The sequence below is a fragment of the Coenobita brevimanus genome, chromosome 66, assembly GCF_032717465.1.
Source record: "Coenobita brevimanus isolate Jiangsu-jjx chromosome 66, ASM3271746v2, whole genome shotgun sequence".
NCBI classification, from domain to species: domain Eukaryota; kingdom Metazoa; phylum Arthropoda; class Malacostraca; order Decapoda; family Coenobitidae; genus Coenobita; species Coenobita brevimanus.
The window spans coordinates 27,116,784-27,130,089 of NC_137019.1; the positions used below are offsets into that span (position 1 = coordinate 27,116,784).

The following is a 13,306-nucleotide window of genomic DNA, read 5'->3' on the forward strand; positions in this document are numbered from 1 at the left end:
CTTTCCTAACCTAAACACCTCTTCAGTCTCTTCTTGAGCTTCATGGTTTTCCTCCTTGACTAGTGATAATATTTCTTTAACCTTACTCAGTTCTTCTCTTTCTCGTCTTATTGTCATATGTTTTTCTTTAACTCCTGAAATTATTACACATTTTTTCTCAGTTGCTACATCTCTAACTAAAGATTCTCTACTTCTCAGTACCCTAACCACTTCCCTCTCCACTTTTTCCTTGCTTTGTTTTTCTATAATCTCTTTTGAATTTACATTTCCTTCTTCCTTAATCTTCTTCCACCCCTTATGTTGCTCCTTGATTTCTTTAATGTGCTCGTCATGCATTCTTAATTTGGATTCATACTCATCTAGTTTGTTTTTCATCCTGTCCCTTTCTTCTTCTAACCTCTTATTCTTCCTGTTAAGCTGATTTATTTCATTAGAGGCTGATTCATTGCTAATTTTTAATTCAGTAACTTTTCTTTCTTGTTCGTCACTTTGTACTAATTTTTTCCAGTTTATTCCTTAAACTTTTGATCTCATTTCCCTGCTCTATGGTCCGTTCCTGTAACTCTTTAATTACTGCCCATACCTTTTTTATCTCCTGGACATTCCTCTATGCTGTTTTCTCTACACCTGCTATTCTTGTTTGGTTCAACTTAATACTTCCAGTTCCCACATCCTCTTCACGAAGCCCTCGAACTCTTTCTCACCACTTTTAAACACTGCACCATCCCTTTCTGCCATGATTGAACCATATGGAGATTTTCTATTTTCACTATATTTTGTTCTTTTTTTGAGCAAAACCGCATTTTTTTTTTTTTTTACTGTCCGACAGGACCACCACTCATGCACTCATTAACATGATCACAAATAGGCTGGTCTTCTTTTCGTCGCCGATTTTGCGATTATTTCTCCACAATCCAGGAAGAGATCCGTCGGCGACCTGTGCGTGTGTGTGTGTGTGCAGATCATCTTTACCTCTCTCTCTCTTGTGTGTGTGTGTGTGTGTGTGTGTATGCAGATCCCTTAGCACCTGGTGTGGGGTTGGCGGCGTCACGGGAGGGTAGGGCCTGTTTGGTGTTATAGTCGTTTCTGATAGGGGTAGGTACATGTCCCACCAGAACGCTCCTCTGTTTTTCCCATTGATTCTTAACTTCACACTTTGACGTTTCACATGTTGCGCAGTTTTGGCAGAACATCCAAGCAGCGAAAAATGAGGAACCACTGTAATTTAATTTAATTTAATTTAATCTAACCTAACCTAGCCTCCAGTTGGAAAGCTGGGAAACAAAAACCACCTTTAAGTATGTACAGTAGGACAAACAATCATAGGTACGGCTTTAGGAACATGACGATAAAAATAGTGGGAACTTTTCCAGCAGGAAGAGGTAATTTAACCCTAAATACCGCAATTCGATCTGGCTCATCTGCCACTGGAGCCCTAATTCGGGGGTGTTTTTTTTTGTCTTTCATCAAGGGGAAAATCAATATGTTCTGGCTAAAGAGGAAGAATTTACACACTTGACAGCGCTATTGGCACCGCCCTAGGCCTAATGGTTACCGTACAATCGAGGGTCAAAGTTGAAAAAAAAAAAAAAAAATAGTTACCCCCCAAAATTTTGAAAGCCCCCATAGTTTTGATAACTATTTCTATTACTGAAATGGGTCATTGCAATATCATATGTCACACCAAGCCCAAGAACAGGTGTTTTGGAGTGTGGGGAGATTACTTGCTTTTGGGGAGATAAAGTACCCTGTCGGGATAAGGTTTGTTGGTATGGAGGTTGGATAAAACCATCTTTTCTCATCAAAGCAAAGCGCTTTAGTTTGTTCTTGACCAACTACTATGAAAACAGATGTGTATGTACATGTGGGGAGATAAAATTCGATCGGGGAGAAGGCCTACAACGAGTACATTAAACCTTGGGAGATCATTTACGGTAACAACCAATTTGGCTAGTTGAAGCAAACAAAATCTATGTATTTTAGCATATCAACCATGCAAGCAGGTGTGTTTGCAGGTGTGGGGATATAATTCACGTATGGAGAGTAATAGATGTATCGAGGTGGAGGGGTGGTGGTGGGGGGCTGGGGCTCAGATCCCTGTGATTTTTATTTATTATTATTTTTTTTTAATGTGAGGAAGAAGGAACCAAGGGCCACAAGCCCACAAAATTGCTCCTTCCAAGAGAAAAACAAAATACAAGAGAGAGCCAACTTCAAGATCCAATCATTTCGTGATGCACGTGTTTGCATGTATAGAATAGTATACAAAGAGGCATTTCTCATGTTCAGGTATGAAAAGGCACAGAAAAAAAAAAAACATCGAGGTAATACATATAAAGCACGTATACTGTACATCATTCACTCACATGATGTAGTGCTGCCTACTTCTTCCTTACTCTTTATCATTCTTCTTCTGTGCCTGCCCTCAGGCACGTGCAGAGGGGGGGGCGGAGGGGGCTTGAGCCCCTTTGAACCTTGATGCCCAAAGTGCCCTTTTGTCAGAGTTTTTGTGTGTGAAAATCCGTCTGTGCAGCCCAAAATAATAATAAAAAAATAATAATTTGGATCTACCTTGGTCGACCTCGATCACGTGATCCACAATGTGCCCTGCCCTCAGTTGTAGTGATTTGCAATTTTGCATTGCCATTTTCTTGTCTTTTTTCTCGTTGTTTGACGTTTGTCTTTTAGCTGGTATCCGGTTGAAAGAGAGAGAGAGAAAAAAAAAAACAAGGAACACCAGTTACACCACAGCCACACATTTTAGCCTGCCGTAATCGTACGTGTCCTGGTCGCGTCACAGTGTGACGCGTCCAGGACACGTCACGGGACTGTTTAGCTGCTAATCAAAGCTGCCGGAGAGGGCTGCGGGTGACAGTGATAGTGCAGATCCGAGGGGGTAAACAAACATCTTGTCTGCCAACTCTGCCGCCGGTGAGTATGTTTTGCATTTGCAGTGGTATTCGTTTGTGCATGGATGGTGTATTCTTACAAGATGCAGTGAATTACTATTAAACGGTCTCTGGTAATAAAGGGCAGATTTTGAATGGATTAAATTTGTGGCTATACAGTACAATGTTTGAAGAGGTATGAAATGTCTCCCTGTCCCAGTGTGTTTGTGTGTGTACAGTGTTTTATATGCATCAGATTGTAGTTTAACGATCGCATATGCGGCATTTCATTGTGCAGAGTCTGAGAGATGCCTCGTAAGGAGAGGAGGTTAAAACAAAAACAAAGGGAGCTGTGTGAGGCTGCGAAAGGCAGTGGATCACTTACCAGCTGGATGACAGAGAAAAGAAAAGGTAAGAATAACAGTTACTTGTACCAGCTAGCTATTTACATTGCAGAGTCACAGACTACTACACCCTCCATCTGCCTCACTACACCCTCCATCTGCCCCACTACACCCTCCATCTGCCCCACTGCACCCTCCATCCTGCCTCACTACACCCTCCATCCTGCCCCACTACACACAGTTTCAATGTTGTTCTTAATAACAATACCAATCAATAATTATCCCACCATTCACGATAGACAATGTAACAGCAGATTGTACCTTGTTTCTAGATGGACTGGGAGCGAGTCATGACGAATCAGATGAGAGAATGGAAGGAGAGAAAGAAGAGAAAGAAGAAGACACTGTGCATCAGAGAAATGAGAGCTTGCTGGAAACAGAGAGCCAGGAGGGGACAGAGGCTGGAGGAAGGCCTGGAAGGGTGTCAGAGGTTATTGAGCCCACACAGAATGAATGCTGAGGTAGAGGAAACAGCTATCCAGGAGAAAGATGTTGGAGTGAGAGAGGCAGAGCCTGAATTACAGATTACACAAACTGTGGAGGTAGAGGGAGCAGCAAGCCAGGAGGAGGCAGATACCAGAGGGAGGCAAACATTCTCACACCTGCTTGAACTTACCCACCCAAATGATCCTGCCCATGTCCAACAACATAACATCAAATGTGATGATTCCTTCATTCAGTTTTGCAACAGTACCGGACCCTGTCAACCAGTACTCTCATCCTTTCCAAAAAATGAAAAAGGGCGGTCATTTCAAAAGAAATGGTATGAGAACAACACATGGCTAGAGTACTCCCCAAGTCTTGACGCAATGTTTTGTTTCAGCTGCCGTCTTTTTATGAGTAAAGAAAAATACACAAGCCGGAAAACATGGAAACCAGAAGGAGTTAATCAGTGGAGAAAGGCTCTTGATAGAATTAAAGATTACAGTGCCTCAGAATCACACATGTGTAGTATGGTGAGGTGGAACAATTCAAAAAAGAGATCACTGGAGGCAGCTTTCGAAATGGGTGACCGTGCATCACAAGCTGCTAAAGACAGGGAAAAAGAAAAAAACAGAGAAATCTTGTGCCGTTTACTAGCCACCACACTTTACCTGGCAAGACAGGGCATGCCTTTCAGAGGAGACGATGAGAACCCGTCAAGCCAAAATCGAGGTAATTTCATAGAGTTGGTAGAGTTATTTGGTAAATATGACAGTATAATTAAATTGCACTTAGGATCGGTAAAACAGAAGCAAGGACCTGCTAAAAGACCTCTTGTCTCACTCCTCTCCAACAGAAGTCAGAATGATATGATTAGAGCTTTGGCCATATCAGTAAAAAGAGTGATCCAGAAAGAAATCCAAGAGAGCAAAATCTTTTCAATTCTCATGGATGAAACCACAGATGCTGCACACACTGAACAGGTTTCTTTTGTCATTAGGTATGTGCATTACATGAAAATCAATGAGCGCTTTCTTCAGGTGTGTAACATTCACAACACAAGGGGAGATTCTCTTGAAAACTTATTGATAGCTCTACTTGAAGAAAATAATCTGAAGTTGGAAAACATCCGGGGTCAAGGTTACGATGGTGCTGCAAACATGAGTGGACGCTTTAACGGACTTCAGTCAAGAATCCTTAAAAGAAATCCAAAGGCATTGTACGTACACTGCCAAGCACACTGCCTTAATCTGGTGTTAGTTGAAAGTGCAAAGTCGAACATCTGTTTTGTCAGCTTCTTTAACTTAGTTGAGAAACTTTATGCTTTTGTGGCCAACTCATCCAAACGACACTCTGCATTTATTGAAATGCAGAAGACGATGTACCCTGATCGGCGTCCACTGGAGCTAAAGAAGCTGTCAGACACGCGGTGGGCCTGCAGAGAAACAGCCCTTTGCACTCTGAGGAAGGTCCTCCCAGCTGTCATGCAGTTTCTTGAGGAAATGACACAGCAAGACCCTCCTGACTCTTCAGCAGGTGATGCAATGATTCTACTCAAGAGCATCAACTTTGAATTCTTCCTGTGTTTGGAAATCACCTGTCCAATCTTCCAGGTAACTGCGATGGCTTCTAATGCTTTGCAGCAGAAAGACATGGACCTGGGTGCAGCATACAAAGTTGTTAATGGAGTTTTACAGGGACTGGCGCACAGCAGAACAGAGGAGGAGTTTGATAATATGTATAAACAGGCTACAGAGAAGGCAGCATCAGTGGGCCTGGACCCTCCAACTGAGATTCCTGGTCAAGCTAGGAGGAGAAAAATGCCAGCTAAGTACAAGTTCACTGCCACAACAGCTACTGTTGATCACACTTTCCCTACTTTGCAAGACTACTATCGTGTTAAAGTGTATTACGTTTTTGTGGACACAATGACACATGAGCTTCGGAGACGCTTTAAAGGAGAAGATAACTCCACTTGGGAAATCCTAAATGCTTTCCACAGCCTGACAATTCCAGAGAACTGGAAAACAGCAAATCCTCCAACAGAAGCACTGCAAGCTGTGAAGAAACTCTTGTCAGTTCTATAACATTGAAGTAGACAAATTGCAGACAGAACTTAAGGTCTTCCATGCATCATACTCATGCCCCTCGCCCATCAGTGTGACATCTACTCTTACAGTGGTCAAAGAAAACAATGCACATGTGGTTTTCCCTAACTTGACTGAGCTGCTGAAGACCTACGGCACCCTTCCGGTGTCTACAGCTACTGTGGAACGTTCTTTCTCAAAACTGAAGCTGGTGAAAACAAAACTTCGCACCCTTTGCACAGAGGAGAGGTTGTCGGAGCTTCTTTTACTTGCGATTGAAAAGGATATTCCAGTCAACCTTAGTGAAGTCATTGATATTTTTAAGTTGCTGTTGTAACTGCAAGAGAAGATGCCACTGTCATGTGTAAACACACACACACACACACACACACACACGAATATGAGGACCTCGCAGAGAGTACAATTCAGAGTATAAGATCCTTGCTACATAAAATGGAAGAGAAATCGGAAAGAATTATACTAACTGGGGATTTCAATACAAATATAAATTGGAATACTCTAGATATAAATAGCCAAGAAGGCTGTTGGGACCAAAAGCTCCTGGATCTCGTACAAGAATTTTTCTTAACGCAACATGTGAGGAAAACCACTAGAAAAAGAGGACTTGATGTACCTTCAGTGCTAGATCTAATATTTACTAGGCAAGAAAATGACACTGACAGTTTAATATATCACCCTCCACTCGGCAAAAGCGATCATGCAGTACTAAATTATACCTTCAGGATAGCATATGACATAGTAAACAGCAATGACAGTTACAAAAAGAGACTAAACTATAAAAAAGGAAATTATCAAGACCTAAAGAAGTATTTCTTAGAAGTTGATTGGGAAAATGAACTTAGAGGACAAGATTTAAATGCTGTATATAAAAAATTTTGTGAATTTTATGAAATAGGAGTCCAGAAGTTCATCCCATAGCACAAAGAAGCAGATAAGAAAATACAGAAATGGTTCAATACAGAATGTAAAAAATCAAAAGAAAGAAGAGATTTGTTGTGGAATAGATACAGAAGACACAATAGTGAAAGGGCGTATAATAATTACAAACAGGCAAGAAACGACTATACAAGAATAAGGAGGGAAGCCCAAAAACAGTTTGAGGAGGATATAATAAATAAAAGTAGTGATCAACCAAAGCTGTTTTACAGCTATATCAGAAGCAAAACCAAAGTAAAAGATATAATACAATCCATCACGGACGAGGGAATCACTTATACACAAGAGAAAGATATCTGTGAAGCACTAAGAATTTCCAATTAGTTTTTACAGAAGAAAAAAATTTTGAGAGGGAATATGTGGAACACGCATGTCCACACATACTACCAGATATACAAATAGCAGAAAAAGTAATACAAGAGGAGTTAAGTAGATTAGACAGAGGAAAAGCAAGTGGTCCTGATGAAATTTCATGTTGGGTGTTACGAGAATGTGCAAAGGTAAGTAAACCATTATCTTTAATTTTCAAGAAATCCTTGAGTCAAGGGAAACTACCTGATATTTGGAAAAAAGCAAATATAGTCCCCTTATTCAAGAAAGGAAATAGACAAAATCCTCTCAACTACCGACCAGTATCACTGACCAGTGTTGTAAGCAAGGTATTAGAAAAACTTATAAGAAAAGCTTGGGTAAATCATCTAGAAGAACACAGTATGATAACAGAAAGACAGTTTGGTTTCAGAAAAGGAAAATCATGTGTTACCAATCTGTTGAGCTACTATGACAGAGTAACAAACACAATACAGGAAAGGGAAGGATGGGTGGACAGTATCTATTTAGATTTCAAGAAAGCTTTTGACACAGTACCACACCAAAGACTTTTATGGAAGCTGTACCATCAAGGAGGAATTCGAGGCAAACTGTTTTGTTGGATGCAAGACTTTCTCATAAAAAGAGAAATGAGGACAGTACTAAGAGGAAACTACTCATCATGGAAAGAAGTGACTAGTGGAGTACCACAGGGTTCGGTGCTGGCACCAATCATGTTTCTAGTGTACATAAATGATATAAACAGTAACACTGGAAATGAGAGCTATCTGAATATGTTTGCAGATGATGCAAAAATACAAAGGAGAATTACTAGCACAGACTCTTGTAGGGAGCTACAAGAAGAATTAAATAAACTTCATGAATGGAGTAGTACATGGCAAATGGAATTCAATGTGGACAAGTGTCATGTAATCAAGTTTGGTAAAAGTGGAAAAAGACCTGATTGGGATTATAAGTTAGGAAATAAAACCCTATACACATCAGAAAGAGAGAAAGACCTAGGTGTGATTATCAATAACAGACTATCTCCAGCTGACCACATCAGCGAGAAGGTACGGAATATGTATACACTGCTTGCAAATATGAGAATAGCATTCACATACATAAATGAAGACATGCTAAGAAGGATAATAACATCATTCATTAGACCAACCCTGGAATATGCATCAGTAGTCTGGAGTCGTCATCTCAAAAAGCATATAGACAAGATTGAAAAAGTTCAAAGGGCCGCTACAAGATGGATACCAAGCTTAAGGGACCTAAGCTACGAAGAAAGACTAAATAAACTGAATCTACCAACACTACAGGAGAGAAGGAAAAGAGGTGACATGATAATGCTATATAAGTGCTTATCAGGAAAGGAGAAAATAGACATAAATGATTACTTAACATATGGAGAAGCATCAGCAAGAGGACACTGCAAAAAACTGCATAAGAAGAGAGGTGATAAAGACGTAAGGAAATTCAGTTTCCCAAACAGAGCAATTGATCAATGGAATGCACTACCGAATGAAATAGTGTGTGCCAAAACAATTCACAAATTTAAGGATATGTACGATAAATATGGTCTAAGACACGGGACAATACGAGCTTGACTCATTCCTGTAAAGATACAATTAGGTAAGAACAATTAGGTAAGGTAAGAACACACACACACCTTAGTGACCTCTAATCTCTATTCTTTGTCTCATTAATCAGTTACATTTAGTTACATTAATAACAATATAAAATAATTATGAATATATCATTCATGTCTATGATGTCTGTTAATAAATGCAGGATGTATTATGAAACAATAAACATTTAAGATTTCAGAAATATGAATTTTTATTATTACTGGCCTCTGTCTACTAATTTATACATGAGTAATTTGAGTATGAACAATGATGTGGTATGTTGTGATTCGATGTTATCTTTATGAATATGGGTTGCTACAATTCAACCGGTTATAGTCAGGTATGCTTTTGCATCCTTTCTCAAATTCATGCTTTTGAGCCCTTGCCCCTCCAACGGTCTCTGCACGGCCCTGCCTGCCCTCCTCTCTTCCTATTTCTCCCATCTTTCCTGTCACTTCTTATTGCTTTTCTTTCCATTACAGGTGGCTTTACATTGAGTGACAAGCCAAATGGTTTCCTGTAAGCCAAGAAACCATTTACAATGCTGGGTGGTAACCATATAGCCAAACCATACGTGCTCCCTACGTGTCAACAAGTGGGTTGGTGGAGGGTTAGTGCCCCTCCCTGTAAAACAAATAACTCAGAGTCAAATGGCCACCCCTTACGGGATTATGGCGTCTTGCAATATACAGATAGACAGACGTGTTGGGGTGGGGGGAGTGGGGGAGGGGAGGCATGGGGAGGGGAGAGCAAAACAAGCTGCGTGCTCGCTGTCACACGATGGTTTATTGGAGGTAGGAGGGTAGTATGGGGCCAAAAGGGAGGGAGGGGGTAGGGTAGGTATGGGTATACAAGGTAGGGGGGGAAGGTGAGGAGGGCTGGAGGGGGATGAAATAGGCCTCATGGATGGGGGAGGGGTAAACTTCGACTAACAACGCCCTATAGGGGCGTACAGAGGGGGAGGGTCTTCAGAGAGGGTTATTACTTGACAGATGACGAAACATTCAGGCAATCGATGGGCCAAGAGGGAGGGTAACCCCCCCTGCCCTCAGAGTGGCCAGATCACCCAACCTGAGGCCAGAGGAGTTAGTTCTCATTGGCTTGAAGGGATATACGTCACAATTGGGGCGGAGCAATGTGCAGGCAGTTTTTTACATGGCACGCTATATTGATGTGATTTGGCTGAGAGGGCTAGTCAACACGAACATTGACGTGCTTCTGTATTTAGGGGTTAACATCCTGAAAACAGTCATATGAAAATAGTCATAATAATACAGAAAACAATCAAGAGGAACATGAATTGAATTGGTAAGCTCCTTCTACTGGTTCAAGTAAAGCGTACGTTTAACTGGATAATTTACTACACCACAGAATAATTGACAAGAGCTTAAAAATTATTTGAAAGGGAATGAAACATTAAAACAAACCTGATCTTAACAAGCAAAGAGGGTGATTCTTTACCAAACGGGCATGGCGATTCCACTTTTATTATAACAAACACATCTCATGGTTAGTCAAAAATTTTGGTACATATGCAACACAGATAGTAAACTGCTGAATTGTGACTGCAAGAAGTGATTGGAAAAAGACAAAATACAGTACACCTTTTTTTGGGTAGATAAGGAAGTGGCCATGTCCCCCGAGGCAATGTTTACCGATGGTCTCTCCAACTGCCTGCACTGTTTACCAACCATTGCTCCAACTGGACGCGTCAGTGTGCCCCGTGTCAATGAAATGGTAAACTTGGTAAATTTTTACAAGTTGCCAGGACATCCCCCAGGTTGTGCAGTACAGTAATCCCTGTAAGACCCAGATGCCCAAGTCCCGGACACCCCAAGTCCTGGATATTTCAGGTTCAGGCCTTCAGAAACCAAAAATGGCCCAAAAACTTTAAAAAAGCAAAAAAAAATATCCAACATGTTTTCATCTGTACATTGAGCTTGCCGCGCAGCGACGAACAGCTGTGTTTGGGTGTGTAGTTCTGCCGACGTCCGGCAGAGCATCTCTGCCTCCTCCCCGTTCCTCACCTACCCATTGTCGTGAGTGCACGCTCATCGCCATGGCCACCCATGTGCTCGCTTTTGTGGTGATGCTCCACCTGCTGCAGGCCTTGCTGTTCCTCTGCTGCCTCTTACTCGTGTGTGCGATGATGCCCCCGTCACCCAAGAAGAGGAAATAAGTGGTTCTGTCTCTGGAGAAGGAGAGAGAGACATTGGAGAAGGTGGACGCAGGGTGGTCGACGTTCCACATCCTCCAGGAATTCAACCTGGCCTGCTCTACCTTGTTTGATATCAAGAAATCCCGGGACAAACTCACCCAGTACACGGCTGACATCACATTGAATACCAAACGCAACATGCAAAGGAAGAAAATGTACCCTCCAAGGTTTGCAAAAATTGACCACTCCATGCTGATTTGGTATCGTCAACAACATGCTGCTGGTGTGTGGTACGGAGATGAAGGCTGATGCTGAGAAGTTCACAAGGTTACACGACACCCCAGACTTCAAGGCAACCGAGAGTTGGCTCTTCGCTTTCAAGTTACGACATGGACTTGCCAACCGTAAGACCCATGGTGAAGCTTTGGACGCCAGTAAGGAGGGAGTACAAGAGTTTCGGAAGAAGGTGAAGGGCTTGATCGACAAGGAGGGCCTCACTCTCAGTCAAGTCTACAACGATGACGAAACTGATCTATTCTATTGCTCGCTGCCAACGAACACTCCAGCAGATGAGACAGAAAAGCGTGTGCCTGGATGGAAGTTCTCTAGCAACGGATATCTGCTTTGTGTTGCACCAATGCTAACGGGATGCACTGGCTCATGCCCATTACTGTTGGCCGTGCAAAGCAGTCTCGGTGCCTTTGTGTGTTGATGGATGTCCTTCCTGTTGTTTGGCACCATTCTGTGAAGGCTTGGTTCACAGCTAAGATCTTCAAAGACCGGTTTCACCAGCACTTCGTCAAGGAGGTCATCCAGTAGCAGACGAACACACTGGAAATCCCACGCAACCAGGTAAAGGCTCTCCTTCTCTTGGACAATGCACCTGCGCATCCATCCGACAGGGAGTTGGTGGCTGAGAATGGCTGCATTAGGTGCTTGTTTCTGCCACCTAATACGACTGCTCTCATCCAACAAATGGACCAAGGAGTGATCATGGCAACGAAGAGGCTGTACCGTCGGAAGTTTCTGGATGAGGTGATGGTTGTTCTCGAGGACAAGGATGAGTGCAGAGAGGGATGGGACACGTGAGGCCAGCAAAATGTGGAAAACCTTCGCCGATACAACCTCAAGTCAGCCATCTACAACTGGGCCGGTGCATGGAGGGAAGTCTTTGTCAAGACTCTGGAAAGTGGTTGGTCTCATCTGCTTCTCGGAGCCGATGTGGTGCACGACTTTCTAGGTTTTGACATGGATGACTTCCATGCGCGTCTTTGTGCGGCTGGTGATGAAGTGGATGTAGACGAAGTGTGTGAGTGGTTGGATGACAACAAGGGCGATCCTGGGTATCATATCATGTCTGATATCGAGATCGCATCTTCATTTGCAGGTACGAGTACCCAGCTGGAAGATTCCGATAAGGACAGTGAGGATGATGTGGACTCCTCTTAGCGTGCCACTACTCCAGCCATCCCCAAGCTGAGCGCACTCCAGGAACATGTCGAGTTTGTTCTGGACTACCTTGAACACCCGGACTGCAACCAGGAGATGGGATCCCTGGGATTAGTGCAGGAAGTGCGCGCTTTTAGGCAGTGCATCATCACTTGCCAGAATCATGGTTCCTTGCGTCAATCAACCATTGACATTTTCTTCAGGCTTGTGACTCCTGCCGTGCCCAGCCCTGGCTCCACACCACTGTCTCACCAAGACATTCCTTCCACCTCCGAATCACAGCCCAGCACACCAGCCACGGTGGAGTCGCCACTGGACATGAGTTTGCGGCTATCTTCAGAGTTGTCTGCAGTGGGTAGCCCATCACCACGTCCCAGCGACACACCCCTCGGCCACCTGCAACACCTACTCTTGGACTCTGACAGTGAATAAACAGCATAAACTCGCCACTAGACCACATGGGAATTCACGGTGCTGTGCAGTGTTAAGATCAGAAGGTGCAATGTTAAGAAATTAGAATTCAAAGTGCCAAGGATTAAGTGCAGAGTGCAACACTGGTGAGTTTCAAGTGCTGCGCTAGTACAAGAATATGCAGTGTTAAGAAATTAGAATTCAGAGTGCCAAGGATTAGGGGCAGTGCAACACTGGGTTACTGTATGTGCTTCAAGTGCACCTTCGTACTGTCAGATTAATCTTTGCAACGGCCACGGACGTGTTGTAAGTAGCTACCTTGAACACAATACTATGTGTAAATACTGCTTATAGCTACTGGTAACAATATGTAGAACACGTAGTTATGTCTGAGTCCTCCAGGAAGAGTTAGAGAACACATCCCCTTACCCAAGACTAAGCAAGAATGTCAAACACCTCTGATCATGTGTCGGACACGTCAAGGCATACACACGCTCCCACACTTTAGCCGGAAGCTAGAGGGAAATATAAGTCCAATATCACATGCAGGAAGGTCAGAAGGCAGGAGAAGACAGACTGAGAT

The 13,306-nt window shown here is 42.8% G+C and overlaps 1 protein-coding gene across 1 annotated transcript in view; it reads left to right on the forward strand.

The window, feature by feature from the left end:
- The window catches only part of LOC145405321 (zinc finger MYM-type protein 1-like), a 44,743-nt gene extending 38,604 nt beyond the window's left edge, over positions 1-6,139 (forward strand). Inside the window, exons 2-3 of the mRNA XM_080276740.1 lie at positions 3,565-5,789; positions 5,875-6,139. Coding sequence (XP_080132866.1) covers positions 3,565-5,789; positions 5,875-6,139 — 2,490 coding nt within the window. The remainder of the gene's footprint in view (positions 1-3,564; positions 5,790-5,874) is intronic.
- Positions 6,140-13,306: the final 7,167 nt, after the last annotated feature.